Raw genomic sequence first — 14,242 nt, 5'->3', positions numbered from 1 at the left:
GCTCCTCATTCCCCTCTGGTTTCCCCCCAAAGCCTCAGGCAGATACCCCCCCTCAGCCATGCCCTGCTCCTGGGGCACACGGCCTGCCTTCCCTGCGATGCTCCCTTCACTCCCCATCTCAAGTCCTCTTCTCCACCTGAAGTTTTCTAACAGTGGTATGTCCCCTTTCTTCCCTGAGACCAAACTCGGATGTTCTCCCTTGCTCAGCTGTATTTCTTTCCACCCTCAGTATATATTAAAATTCCCTTCCCTGTCTAATTCCCCTCATCTACCCTAAATCCCCTCTCTTCCTTAAAATACAGGACTCTCTCTGGCAGTTAATTCTCACAAGTTCAGGAACAGACAGTTCTGTAACAAAGACAAATTGATGGTGACTTCAACTTGACATTTACACACACAAAAAATTGATTTCATCTGACGTCTCTGTAATATTCCGCTCGTCTTTCGCTCTCCTTCTTTCCCTATCTTTTGCATTCTCTCTCTTGCTGATACTGATTTTCATTTGAAGAAAGCTTTACTGTTGCACCCTTTACTTTGATACTTCAAGAAGACTTTTTCCTCTCTTCCTGATGCTGTCACTTCGATCAAGGTTTTTCTTCTACTCCTCTGCTGGGGAACAACCACCTTGTGTCAACTCCTAATTGACTGAAATGCCTTTCTGTAGTTACTGCATTCATCATCACACAAAACTCTTTTTTTCTTTTCCCACCTCACATTTCTATCCCATTGTAACTACATTGCAGAGACGCCAAGATAAATTACCCGGGATTTCAAAATACATTAAGTGAATTACATCCCCAGTTAGACAGTGGTGGATAAATTCAGCCATCCATCAGTTCAGCAGTCGGGAAAAAAAAAGATTGCAAACAGGATTCTGAAGCTACCGTAATGACTGAAACAGCAGCAGCAGCAAAGCCAGATTAAGTTCAGGAATCAGGACCAGAACGATAAATAAAGCCGAGGCACCTCCAGCACGGGCAGACAGAACTGAAGCTGATTAGCTCTCATCAAGGCATTGGGCTAGTTCAGACAGGGGAGTTCAGGCTTGGATTTAATTCGGCTAAAACAATGCTGGATCCAATACTCGGGATTGTAGAACCAGGAAAGTGATGTTTCGGATGCAGTTGTACTTACACTTACCACACCCGATCTGTACAGCATCCAAGAAGGATGGAGCTCAGCGCCTCTCGCAGCGCCCCAGGCACAGACCCCTGGGCGGTTTGGTTGGATTTGTGATGGGCAGAGCCTCTCCAAGCACAGGGCTGGGTTGCCACCACCTGCTGCCATGCAGGAGCTGGTGATGCTGTTCAAGGAGGGGCTGAAATCCTCATGCATGACCTGATAAACCAGGACTGAAGAGCCACCCCCCATCCCACCCAGGCTTGCTTTGTTGGTTTTGGCTGTACAGACCAGCTCCGGGCAGCAGAGCAAGAGATGCTCCAAGAGGAGGGTCCTCAGCACCCCCCGAGGGGCTGTCTCCAGGCACAACAAGATTTCCTCACCCCAGTTTCTCCAGGGTGAGGAAGCACAGGTCGGGTGGGAACAGCATGGTTCAGACCCTTTGCCCATGCTGCCTGGCAAAGGCTGTTGGCTCCATCAGCCCTACCACCTGCATTCCATCACCTTAGCAGCCTCCTAAGACCCTCTTCCGATGAGAAAGAAAGGTGTCTGAAGAAATCCTGGATATCTTATTGACTACAGGCTCACCTCTGACGCCACAGGGGTCAAAAGGAATATTATTTAAAGTCAAAGGGTGACAGGCAGTAGTAACCAGAGAGTGGTGGTAGGACCTAGCACCACCAGGCTTGGGTGAACGTTTAAGATAGGCAGCATCTGTGTTTAGTTTTCCATCTTTGGGGCACAGATCCAGAGAACTTGCATCAACTGGGAGGAATAAGGATCTGACTTACTGGGGACCCTGTTAATGGCCCTGAGTGGCCGCAGGACACGGACAGTGCGGACCGCTGAGAAGCTGACGTTCTGCAGGTCCAGGGAATACTCCAGCATCCTGTGAAAGACACAAATGTGGAGAAGCGTCAAGGATCTTCTGGAGAAATGTTAGATTATCAAACATTATATGCCAACCGCTCACAGAGGGACTTGTTACTGCATCTCTCCCATCAGGAAAGTTTGCCAGAGGAATTAATTAAGGGCTGTTTGCATGTCAGAATAAAGTCAATGAGTGATAAATGTGATACACCAGCTCACACAGCCACGGATCTTCTCTCTCTCTCTGTCTCATCTGCTTTGGTTACTGGTTTTGCATAGATGCAGGGCAGAAGCCCCTGAAAGTCCATGCACATTCCAAGGGAGCAATTCCCAGGCACAGCTCTGTTTTTAGGAATTGTACAGATACTCTAACAAATCTGGGTTTGCTGTGCTGAGCACCACCACAACCCTCAGAAGAAGAGAGAAGCATCCCCTGGTGCAGACCCTGGGGCACCAGAGATGTGCAGCACGGGACACTGAGCTATGCTAGCTCTACCCAGAAGGGATCATTGGCAGGTGGGACTCGGGTGGATGGGCAAGCACACAAATCAAACCTGCTGTTGGTTTTGGGGTGGGGTTTTTTTTGTATTTGTAGATAACAAATGGGGCAAATGTGGACCAAGGAACCTCCTGGTGCCCATACGCTGTGCCTGATGGGGTTATTTTGCAGCTCAGGACACTGAGATGCAACATCCACATGACTTGGTGTGAGGATGCACCTGGACTGCTGCAGGTCCCCGAGGTCTCACTCTGCTCATGGCACCTTTGCTCAAGCACAGTGGGGCTGTCAGGCACATCACCACCACGACTTTGCTCCCCAGCCATAGGAGAACACCAGAGATCTGCCCAAAAGCTTTCTTGAAGAGGCAGAGCTGGGCAAAGGCAAGGAAGAGGACCAAGAGGCTCCCCACACCGCTGTGTCCCACTGCCACAGGCAACCACAGGATATTAACATCTTCCAAAAATTAGCAAGTTCCATCTCAGAGCTAGTTGCGTTTGATGGTTAGAAGGCTAACTTCCAGCCTGAATTTATTCAGGACAAGCTTATATTCATTTGTTCTTATGACAGCACTGCCTTTTAAGTAGCTTCTATAGCTGTTCTTTGTCCCTGGTGTTTACCTGCCCGATTTATTTACAGAGGACAAATCACATCTCCTCTCAGCCTTGATTTTGCAAAGCCAAACAAAGCAGGTTCTTCCAGCCCCATCTCGCAGGCAGGCTCTCTGCTTCAGTCACAACCTTTCTCTACACCTGCCCTGGCCTGAATTAATCTTACCTGATTAGACATCAAGCTTCTGGAGGAGGCTTTGCTGGCACCTTGCACAAAGGCATCAGTACTGTCCCCGCCCTCCCTGCTGGAAATCCCGCAGGATTCATCAGTGCCATGCTAGCTTGGCCACGGCTGCACTTGCTGCGATCAGCCAAACCCACCCTCCTCCCTCCCGGCCATTGGTAGGTAAGGAGCACCTGGGGTGGAGAAGGCTTTCTCTTTCTAGCCCTCAAATACATGACTCCACATTTGATGCAGTGACACTTCATCTGATTTCTCTTGATAGGCTTTAATGAGGATGATGATGATCAAACCATATCTAAGATGAAAATAATCTCAACATACTCCTCTGTATTTAGCTGGCACCCACAGCTGTCGGACAGCCCCAGAAGATGAACGTTGGGCAGACACACGTGGATACCAGGGGTTTGTTCTCATCCTCTGACCAGAAAGGAAGGCAGCGTGTCCATGAAAGCCCACCTGGCCCCAGTGACAAAACCAGCCCCTCCTTGGTGTGCGGGACTCACCACATTGTGTGAGCTTTGGCTGCCGTAAGGAGAGGGGCAATAATTTCCCTGGGCTTTAACAGTTCTCTAATTTTGCTCGCTGTTTGAAAAGATTTTTGTATGGTTTGCAGGATTCAGTTAAAAAGCCCATGTCAAACATAGAGCTTTTCTTTCATCCATTATTAAAACAGAAGCTACCAGCAAAATTCAGAGCAGCATATGGTTATGTGCACCAAGACAAATCATTTTCTGATTAATGACAGCTCTAGACTCACGTCCAGAGATGTACGTTTGGAAGCTGCAAAGGGCATGTTTGTAAAATTCATTTTGATTTAACGTATTAAACAACAATGACAACGCCAAATTAAAAAAAAAAAACAAACCAAAACAACAACCAAAACAAACACAACCAAACATTCACCCAGTAGCTTGAGCAAACACATGAACATCAAGCCTGAGTAGGTGCTCTCCTACCTCTGCTGCCGGACACTGCTGGTGTTACAGCACCACAGCCTCAGCCCCAGCCCCGACTACACATGCTGATAACTAACAGCTCAAAAGCCTTGAGAGAGCCCAGTATTGGAGAAAAAAATGTGGGTAAGAGTCAGTCAATAACAAGCCAGTCCAACGAGAATCCCACCACTTCCCAGCTCTAAGGTCACTTCCCAGGACAAGAGGATGCACAGGAGGAAGCGGTTCATATCCCTGACAAGGAAAGAGACCCAGGGAGAGCGAATGTCAGGATGTCACCAACGGGCGAGGTGACAGGTGCATATACCAGCGTATATAACATTTACGCATTGAAAATCTGCAGTGTAAAAAGCCCTTGATGAAGCTTCAACTCAAATGTCATTTCTGTTCAAACAGGAAAGCATGACGCCTGTCAGCGCCTCTGCCGCAGACCCAGGTGCCCAGCCAAGTTAAAAGGCTGAGAAAAATACTCAGCATTAAATCAGGTGGATTCCTAGCAAACGCTGAGGCTCATCAGAGTGATCAGCAACCTCTGATAGCTGGAGTTATTCAGAAGGAAAGCGGAAATATTTAGGACTTTCTAAGAATAAAAGCGGAGCATCTGCAAAGCCAGACGTACAATGGGCTGGCGGTGGGATGCAGCGGGAGAGCTGATGTAAACCTTTGGCAAACACTCCTCTGAGAAGGAAAACTCCCGGGACTCAGCAGACAGACACAAGGGATGGCTCAGGATGGAATGGGCAGCTGAAATTCATTCCTTCTGCCTGGAGACAGCGAGGCATGGAGCTCGCTGGGGTTTCTTTTATATAAAACCCAAAGCATCGGGAAGAATCTCCTACGTGCAGTGCCAGGCAGCACCCCTGCCTGTGGTGAAGGGCTCGCAGAAGCGACGCTCAAGAGCATCACAGGAGGGGCTGAAGGAGCTCTTCTCACCCAGCGAGTCTCTAACAGAGCACAGAAATGCCAGCAAAGCCCTTCCCACACCTACCCAGCACCACCTCTCCAACCCACCTTGCTCTCAGTCCTGGCTCCTCTCCCATTCTGCCCAGGAAGCAGAAGATGTTGTGAAGACCCATCAGAGTCACAGCGTTGTCTGAGGGTGCTTTCCCAGGCAAACCTGAACTCTCCCCTTTCACAGCTGGGTGCCGGGGAAGCTGTACAGCCAGGGGACGTGACCAAGGCCACACAGGGAACCCGTAGCAAAGCAGCAATGCCTGCAGGCAGAGCAGCCTGCAGAGACACCGAGCCGCTGCTCACTGCCGGCAAGAGATAGGCTCAAATCTATTCAGCATTAAAAGGTTTCCCAAACTGGGCATATAGGCACCCTTTATCTACAAAGCACAGTAATCAGTAGGTGATATTAAGCCGTCAGTGTTGGAAAAGGCAGGGGGAAATTATTTAGGCACTGTTGTATCTTCAGAAAGCTGGAATGAAATTCCCTCCCAGCCCTCGCCGCCTTTGCTGCGCTTTTGCTCAGGAGCTGCCTGCTAAGCCTCGCAAGACTTACCACATTCGTGGGTGTTGCTTAATTTTAAAAATACTAATTTCCATCAAGCTGAAGAGAATACAAAGAGTAGCACTGGAGGGAGCATGAACCCTGCAGCCTGCTGGAGCTGGCTCGTCATGTGTCCCAGCCAGGACAGCTGGCTAAGGAGGCTTCTGAGGCGGCAGCAAGTTCAGCTGAAGAACTGAAACAAGAAATCTCTGTAAAAAAGTCCTAAAATTTAAAAACCTCAATGCTTTCCACAGGTGGGTTTGAGTCAGCTTGGCTGTGAGGGAGGCTGCTGAGGGTTTTCTTTTAGCCAGCAGGTTTCTGTGAGTCAGGGATGTGGCTTGCTCGGGATGCTCTGCTTCGAAGGCTGCAGCAAGATGGCACAGGGCAGAGAACATCACACTGGGCAGGCTTCACCAGTCCCTGGGACCTGGTTGCTCTTCATCTTCCCAAAAGGCACTTAAACATCAGATTGCAAAGCTCAACCCCAGAGTTTGCACCCCCAGAGGTTTGTGATCATGAGTACCAGCTTGATGCTCTGAGCCACTTCTGCTCTGAGCAAAGAGCACCTAATTCAGGATTAGCCAGGATGCAGCAGGACCTGGGGAGGAGGCTCCTGGACACTCGCATCCATCCCAGGAAGCCCAGGAGAGGCGCAGGCTCCTGGGAGAGGGTTTGGTGCAGCTTTCACTGCAGCTCAAAGGGGCTGCAGCTGTGATTGCACATTGGGTAATTGCGTGTGCAAATCGGCCACTTACACGGGCAATTACCCCCCCGGCGCTCACAGTGCCCAGGCAGCGCGGAGGGCACTGAGCATCCACGTCCCTAAGGTGCTGCTCCTCAGCGCAAGGGGGATCGATACGGGCAGACAGAGGGGATGAAAAAGCAACATTCATCCCTGCCTCTCTGTTATTTGATTTTGGTATTTTTAAGAGATAAAAGGATTAATACATGGGGAAAGAAGAGCTTTTGCCCACAGTCACAGCAGGGACCACATAGGCAGCCCCATGTCAGTGCTTTCTTCCCCATGTCTGAACCGGGGAGTTGAAACAGCCCCTTGATCAGCCTCGTACAGCTGGAGCACCCTTTAGAAGAGCCCTGCCTGCTCATGAAGCAAACGGGTGCTGTGAGGTGAAAGCCACGTGCTGGAAGCTTCACCCCGAGCACACAGCAGGATCCTCGCTCTGGCTGCTGCAGCCACAGCATCCCCGCTCCCCGCGGGGACCAGTCTGGCAGCATCGCACTTATCCCTGCTCCTGAGCTACAGAGCTTTTCAGAAACCATCCAGGTTTAGATGGAGCAGGGATGGAGTGGGGGACTGCGGCATCCCTTTCTCTCCTGTTACCTATGAACACAGCAAGGCTTCCTGCAGCGTATTTCATCCCTGAAATTCAGCACTCAGAACCAGGAGGGAGCAAGACATCTTTAAGGGTTGTTTATGAAGACTTCAGTGGAGCTAACTCTTTCATAAAGCCTTCAACAGAGGGAGAAAAAGTGATAACAAACATTAGAAGAAGTGTTCAGGAAGCAAAGAGGAAAAGAAACGGTGTCTCTGTTTCTGAAGAAAGCAGCCTGCCAACCACCTCCAGCCCAGCTCATCTCAAATTGTAAGCAAAATATTCCAGAAGTGTTTAACTTTCCTACAAAGTCTTTTAAGAGGCCCATTACCGTTCCAGTGAGCAAAGAACAAACAGGACACCGCAGAGTCGGCCAGATAACTGACTGAGCCCAGAGTAACAACAGAGCCACGCAACTCAGGCACGGGGTGATGCACAGCCCTGCTCGGGGAGAGCAGAAACACGGCCACAGATCCAGAGCCCTGCTCCACCCCGTGTCTAGAGAAGGAACCCTGCAAGCTCTTACAGCACCAACCTACCCCGTGATTTAAAGCCCCTCTCCTGGGAAAACAACCAACCATTAAGGTTTGCTGTTGTTTTGGGGATTTTTTTGGATGAGGATGTTTTAAAGCACGGTTCAGTCCACAGGGATGCAGAGGTTCAGGGAAGCCCTTATCTGACCATAGTCAAAACAAGCTGATATCCTGCAAGCTGGTGGGACTGCAGCAAAGTGTCAGGGGATGGCTCCAGCTGAAGAGCAGGCAGATCTCAGTTTATTTTTTGAGGCTACTCTCTTCCTACAAACTGGTCAGAGATGAGGTCCCTGCACCCTGCCTGGAGGAGGGGGAGGCAGAGCAGGTGCTGGGTCCTGGAGTGGCCAGGGAAACAGTAAGCCAGGGCACGTCTCCATCCCACAGCTCCGGTTACCAGCCCAAGCCTCGGTCAGCACAAAACTGTAAACACTTCTGCATATTTTTGGATATAAACAAGCATTCATCCTCAATACATCTGCGTCTTACACTGGGAGAGGTCGAAATTGTATTGAATTGTCATTAGAGGGCAAGAGCTGGCACGCAATGCCTGTTAACCTTCAAGTGTTCTCTTAAAAGCGAACTCCCCAAATCCTCTCCTTTAAAACAATGCCACATAATTATGCCATTCATCACTTTTTCTCTTCTCTTTTCCCCATGCAACTCCGTAACCTACAGCCAAAGCCATGTCTCACCAAGCTGAGTTTTGATAATACAGCGCTACTCTCATCTCCAGCAAGTTTTACTGTAATTACAGAGATGTGTTGCAGACATTACACACTCTACAATTAGCGCTAATTGCATTACATTGTCACAAAGAAGTCATTTACTCTCCATGAGCTCATGAGATTGGTCTGGACAGTTTAACAGAGCTGAGAAGTACTTAATGGCATGCCACAGCAGTGGCCAGCAGCGCGGCTGGAGCGAGCACAGCACCCAAGCGGCTCTCCCAGCCCTCTGCAAGTGGCAGATTTTGGGGCAAACACCCACAAAATGTTAACATGCTCTGCAACGTTACCCTCTGTTGTGTTCAGAAACTTCTCAGGGAATGGGGAGGATGAAATACTACAAGTTCAGGGTGTTTTTTTGGAAGCCTTTCCTAGACTGGTGGTGGTTGGGAAGGGTTTCTATGGATGGTGTGCCCATGGGAGCATGCAGCACATCCCACGTGCCCCCCGGCATGACATGCCTTCCCCACCCGATGCCCCACAGATGCTGTTTGCTGCTTCTCCTCTCTCCCTGCCATCACTTTCTGCAGTCCATGGGAAGGGGAGCAGCAGGGAAAGCAGCAGAGCAGAAGCCCAGGGACCTGTCGGGCACCGAGGCGCCCATGCTGCACTACTGCTTCCCTCCTCCCACATTTTGCACAAAAAGGGGAGGAAAAAAATGGGAAGGCAGAAGCAGAGCTGCTTCTTCCAGTGCTGACAGTGGGAAAATGTCAGTTTGGGAGTCTCTGCCCCTGTCATTTCACTGGGGAACCTGACTGAAGCCCTTACATGAGACCTACATAAAAATGCGACACACACTGTCGGGTATCTAGCAAGTACAGCAGGGATTTACAGATCGCCCTGGCACACGCTCTCCTCCAGGACCACAGAGCAGCTCTGGCCCCATTCCCAACATCACGCACCTGCTCAGATGTAAGATACCTTCATGTTGAGCTCAGCTCACCCCTTGCTCCCACGCTCTGCTGCCAGCACCATGGTCTGGATGTTCATCGAGGTAATTTGCCCCATGTGGGAACACAGAGCTGCACTCAGGGAATACCGGAGGAGTTGCCCTCTGCTGAGACTGGACACTGCAGTGCTTTTTTCGCTAATCATTACAGTGCTTTATATTACACCTTGAGTCTAGTAAAAGGCTTGGATACCTGATTTTTTTCCTCTGCTACAGCAGTGGCTGGCTCCTGCAGCCCCTTCAGCTTTCCCTGGCACTCGGTGCTGCTGGGGATGGCTGAGGGACCCTCTAGGATGGCAGCGATGCTGTCAGCAGGATGCAGCGCTCCGGGATGGGTGGGTGAGGGCTGGAGGAGAGTGCAAGGGCATGAAAGGCAGCAGGAAAAGTGGGCGCTGGGGGAGGAGAGGCTCCGCTTTGTATTTAAATTCAGTTCGATCCTTTGTCAGCTGAATTGGTTTTGATGGGGCCCAGATGGGAACACTTGATGCAGATGAAGGAAAGACTCATCATTTAACGAGAGGCAAAGGCGACCTGGCAGGAGTCATGGGAGCAGTCAGGCTGCAAGGCTGCGGAACCCCTGCCACAAACTAATGCCTCGGTGCATCGGGGGTGTGGGAAGGCAGCTGATCCCGAGGGGAGGTCGGTGCTGCTGCCTGCGCTCTGCTGGATCCAAGGAGGCAGCTCTCACACACCCAAACGCCCACCCAGGTGCAGTAGGGGGCAGGAGATTGGACACTTGCTTAAGCAAAGTGCCGCTATACTTTGGCATAGGAATTAGGACAGCCTCTGCTGATGTCCCTCTACACGGGGGTCCCATCATGGTGGGGTCTCCATAGAGGCACATCAAGGATAACTCCAGCTCCAAAGACCTTGCAAGCTCAACAGGGAAGGTCAGGACTGGGCTGGGAGGAGAATGCAGCAGCACCCCGGGGTGGCAGAGCTGGAAGCAGCCCAGCACCCAACACAACATCCCCCCAAGCCTCCCCAGGTGGCATGTCTTGCCTCGCTTGGGTCTGGTTCTTCACCACACTTAATTCCAGCATAAGAAATAAAGAAGAAGCAGAAATAAAGAATACACAGGGTGGCTTTAGCAGGCTCCAGTCCTTGGCTGTACTGCTGATGTTTGCAACCCTACCAGAGCCGATCGTGCCCACAGTCCCACCTTGTCCAACATCCCATCACTGCAGCCCCTAATGTTGCTCAGACACTTCAGAAGGAAACTCTGAGCCCTCTCCTAACCCAAGGAGCCAGAGCCTGGTGCAGCTGGGAAGCAAGAGCTTGTAACCTCCTGAAAAAGATGGATTTATGGGGACAGTTACAGCTCTTGGCCTTTCTGCCCTCCATCTCTGCCTCCAGTCTGGGTCTTGAGCCTCACTACATCTTTTGGCCTCTGCAGCACGCTGTGGCAATGAGTTTCCTAGACCAAATATGCACTAGGAGACCTGGAATCTCGTTACTGGTTTTACTGGCCACTGTTTTGGCTCTCCCAGCTGCCTGGCAGAGGTGTGTGCCATGAATGACCCCATGGGGCCAGTGACAGACCATAAGCAAAGCCCACCAAGGTGTTGCCCCTTCTTGGGGCACACCAAACCCATGCCAGGTACAGCCCAGCCAAGCTGGGAGGGTCCCCTGCTCCTTTCCAGGAAAAACCAGAAAATTTGATCTCTAGCTCTGTCAAAAGAAGAAAAAAACAGTTTTCTCAAACGTCTTTGGGCTCTTGGAGCGGGGAGGGGAGGCGAGGGCCGGTGAGCGATTTGTGTGTCAAAGAAATTCAGCTCACTGGCCAGGGGCCAGGGACTTTTCATGTGGATTTCCAGCCTCCGCCAGGAGACTCTCGGGTGCTGGAAGAGCCTTTAATTCAAACCAGGTGCCTCTGAAACGAAAACACTCAAAAAAGCGAACTTGGTCGCTTTCCCTCAAAAGAAAAAAAAAAGTAAAATAATGAGGGCAATCATGCACATTTCAGTGAACTATCGTGCCTGGCACGCCACTCCATGCTCTCAGCCGCCCGCTCCACCGCCACCTTGCCCGATGGAAACCGAAACCGCCAGCAGGGCTGGAGGGAGAAGAGCCGAGCCCAGCGCTCAGTGAGGTTCCCCCAGAGCACAGGCTGGCCAAAATCCACTGCAAACAGCTTTTGTCGCCCTGCCCTGCTCTCTCCATGAGTTGACCGTCAGCTTTCCCACAAGCTTTAGGGAGGACTGGAAGGACTGCTGCAGTCCGGGTGGTGATCGCCACTGCGGAGCCACGATGGATAATGCCAACCGCAGCGATGCCCAGCAAGCCCCCAGCTGCTCCCCTGAATCCACTGCTTGCCAGGTGGTGCCACAAATAACAACAGACAGACACGGGAAGAGGGGGACCCGCCATGCCAGGCTTACCCTGCGATGACGATGAAGAAGTCCAGGCGGTTCCACGTGTCTCCCAGATAGCATTTCTTCCCAAAAATCCCCAGTGCAATCATCTTGATGATCATTTCCACAGCAAAGAAGGCAAAGATGAAATCGTCAAAGCTCTGCAAAAGAAAGGAAGGGAGGAGGGATGCTCCTGCATCTCTGCACGCTCACACCGGCGGAGGGAATTAGAGACCGGGGTCCAGCAAGGTCTCCTCTTGTGCCAGTTATAACACCTGGGCAGAAGCAGTGTTGTGTCTTCCCCCAACCCAGACTGGCCAGGAGCACCCACTGTGCTAGGATAAAGGGACCAGGACATTCTGGGCTCTGCCTTCGCTATAGACTAGATGGCTAGCTCTCCCTGAGCGCCCAAAGCCAGCCTTGGCTATGCTGGGGTGGCACAGCCTGGCAGCGGCTTTGCCTGATGACACTGTGTGTTCACATCCGAGCACCAAACCCAGCACCCGTTACGTGCCGGTGGGACAGCAGGACCTAGCCATCCCTGGGCATGAAGCCACCCCTGCCACAGCTGGAGCCAGCTGTGCCACAGCTTGGTCCTTCCCACCCCACCTCATCCCGGGGCCACCATAAGGCTAAAAGCAGTGGCCAGGCCATACCTGGAGGATCCTGCAGCGCGGCGAGTCACAGGCGATGTCCTCACAGGGGTGGAACATGCCCAGCGTCACGCAGTTGAGCAGGATGACCAGCATGCTCACCCTCTCGAACCACCTGCGCAGCACCCTGTCAAGGAAGCAATGGACCCCAGCAAGCATCCGCGAGCAGCCACCACTGAATCAGAGAGGTTGTGCGGGTCTTTGAGGAAAGACGCGCGCATGCCAGCTTCTCTAGGTTAGGCTTTATCTGGTTTTGCACAGAAAGCCTGCCCGCTGTTTAGATACCTGCACGGCACACCGACAGCGTGTTCTCCCCACGCTGACATCAGTGGCTATAGCTAATGGGAAAACCGCTATAAAATGGAAGTTGCATGGCAAGAGTGCTGAGTGCTGGTGTGATGGATTAAAAAATTAGATTAAGAGAACGATATCAGGTTTTAGGATGGGGGGGGGGGCGGAATCACACCGTTAATTTCCTCTCCTGGCATTTTACGGAAAAGCACTTTAACAACATTACAATTTTCTATTAACCATGTCACAGCTTATCCCAGGGGCGTTTCCCTTAAGTCATTGCTTGAATTTTTCATTCCCAGTCCAAATTAAGACTGTCAAAGCCATTAACCAACTGCCTAAAAACCTTTAAGAGTGTGAAGGCCAGCAGAGCCCATACCCTACCCTGACTGCTGCCTCTTGGAGTGATTTTAAAGACCTGAGTTGCCGGGACAGATAGGATGTTGTTACTTTTGGGGCAGAATAAAGCGTGCTACTGCAGCAAATCCTCGTAGGGATGGTTCAAACCTGGTACCCAATTCCTGCATCCTTCTAGGAGGCATTTCTAGCCAGCTCCTGACTGCCTGGGGCACAGAGATGTGAAACAGAGAAGCCAGTGCAATGTGGCACCGGGGTTATCCTCCAGCCTAGCACAGAAAACACCCCATCGACTGCCACAACCGGCAGGCAGCCGGGGCCACGCTCCTGCCTGGGCGCAGGCAGCAGCTTCCAGGCTCTAGGAAAATAAGCGTGGCCCTTGCCAGACAAGAGCTTTCGCTGCAACGCGGTAGCGGGTGGTGTTTGGGAGCCCGTGCTGTAGCGTTATCTGGCTGGGGAAGAAGAAGGTGAGGATGAATCAGCAGGTGCCTCCCCGCCGGGCACGCGGGGCTGGAGCTGGCAGCTCCTGCCACCCATCCTGGGTGAATTCCTGGGAAATCACATGGGGCTGAGTCACGGTTTGGTCGTCAGCAATCTGGATCTTTTAATCGGAAGAAATGTTTACAAGGTATCGGGATAGACATTCCAACTGTCAGGTTGGGGCTGTGGACTAGAATATTTATCCCAAATATAGTCCTGTGGGGGCAGGCGTGGAGGGCAGCTGGAGGAGGGGGCAGCCACTGCGGGGGATCTGCCAGCATTCCCTGCCTTGGGGGGCTGGGAAGCATCCCTCTGCAGAGTCAGCCATGCCCACAGCTCTGCCAGCAAGGAACTGCAAAGCCCTCGAGAACATAAAGAATTACAAAAAAAAAAAAAACCTGTAAGATCCCAAACGAGTAACAGAAGAAGCGTGTGCTTGCGAGGGCTGTGTGAGATACCCAGCAGTGAAGCAAGTAGGCTCGGCAATAGCCTGCTTGGTTGGGTCAAAAACTGCAGAGACAGATGGATGCTTCCCCAGATAGGCAAAGCCTTATGCAGATACTTTTGTGGTGGTGGAGAAAACCCTGCACTGGGCCTGGCTCTCCTCCCTGGGCTCCGTCTCAGCCGGGCAAGGGACCTGGGTGATGCTGTTGCCACAGCAGGCAGCTGCTTGGTGCTGGCTGGAGACCGCAAGCTCCTGAGCAAGCTGAGACGGGCATGCAACAATGATGTTCATCTGCTTGGAACCACCCTGATCTCTGCTCCTCCCTCTCCAAGACCCCAAGCAGCCCTAACGCCCACCCAGGGCAGCTGAGCAAGATCCAAGCTCACGACA

General features: G+C 51.6%; 1 protein-coding gene across 17 annotated transcripts in view; it reads right to left on the bottom strand.

Moving 5' to 3' along the window:
- CACNA1G (calcium voltage-gated channel subunit alpha1 G) overlaps positions 1 to 14,242 on the bottom strand; it is a 149,991-nt gene that overhangs the window by 89,850 nt on the left and 45,899 nt on the right. For all 17 annotated transcript variants that reach the window (XR_008745815.1, XR_008745817.1, XR_008745818.1 and 14 more), the window contains exons 2-4: positions 12,283 to 12,394; positions 11,654 to 11,787; positions 1,911 to 2,008 (exon numbers count right to left, since the gene is read on the bottom strand). Coding sequence is in view for 13 of the 17 variants with exons in the window: in XM_055796117.1 (XP_055652092.1) it covers positions 1,911 to 2,008; positions 11,654 to 11,787; positions 12,283 to 12,394 (344 nt within the window). In the remaining 4 variants the exon portion in view is untranslated. The remainder of the gene's footprint in view (positions 1 to 1,910; positions 2,009 to 11,653; positions 11,788 to 12,282; positions 12,395 to 14,242) is intronic.

This window comes from Falco peregrinus, chromosome 2 (genome assembly GCF_023634155.1).
Source record: "Falco peregrinus isolate bFalPer1 chromosome 2, bFalPer1.pri, whole genome shotgun sequence".
Classification (NCBI taxonomy): Eukaryota; Metazoa; Chordata; class Aves; order Falconiformes; family Falconidae; genus Falco; species Falco peregrinus.
Note: the sequence above shows the minus strand (reverse complement) of the source record. Positions and strands in the feature narration are given on the sequence as shown.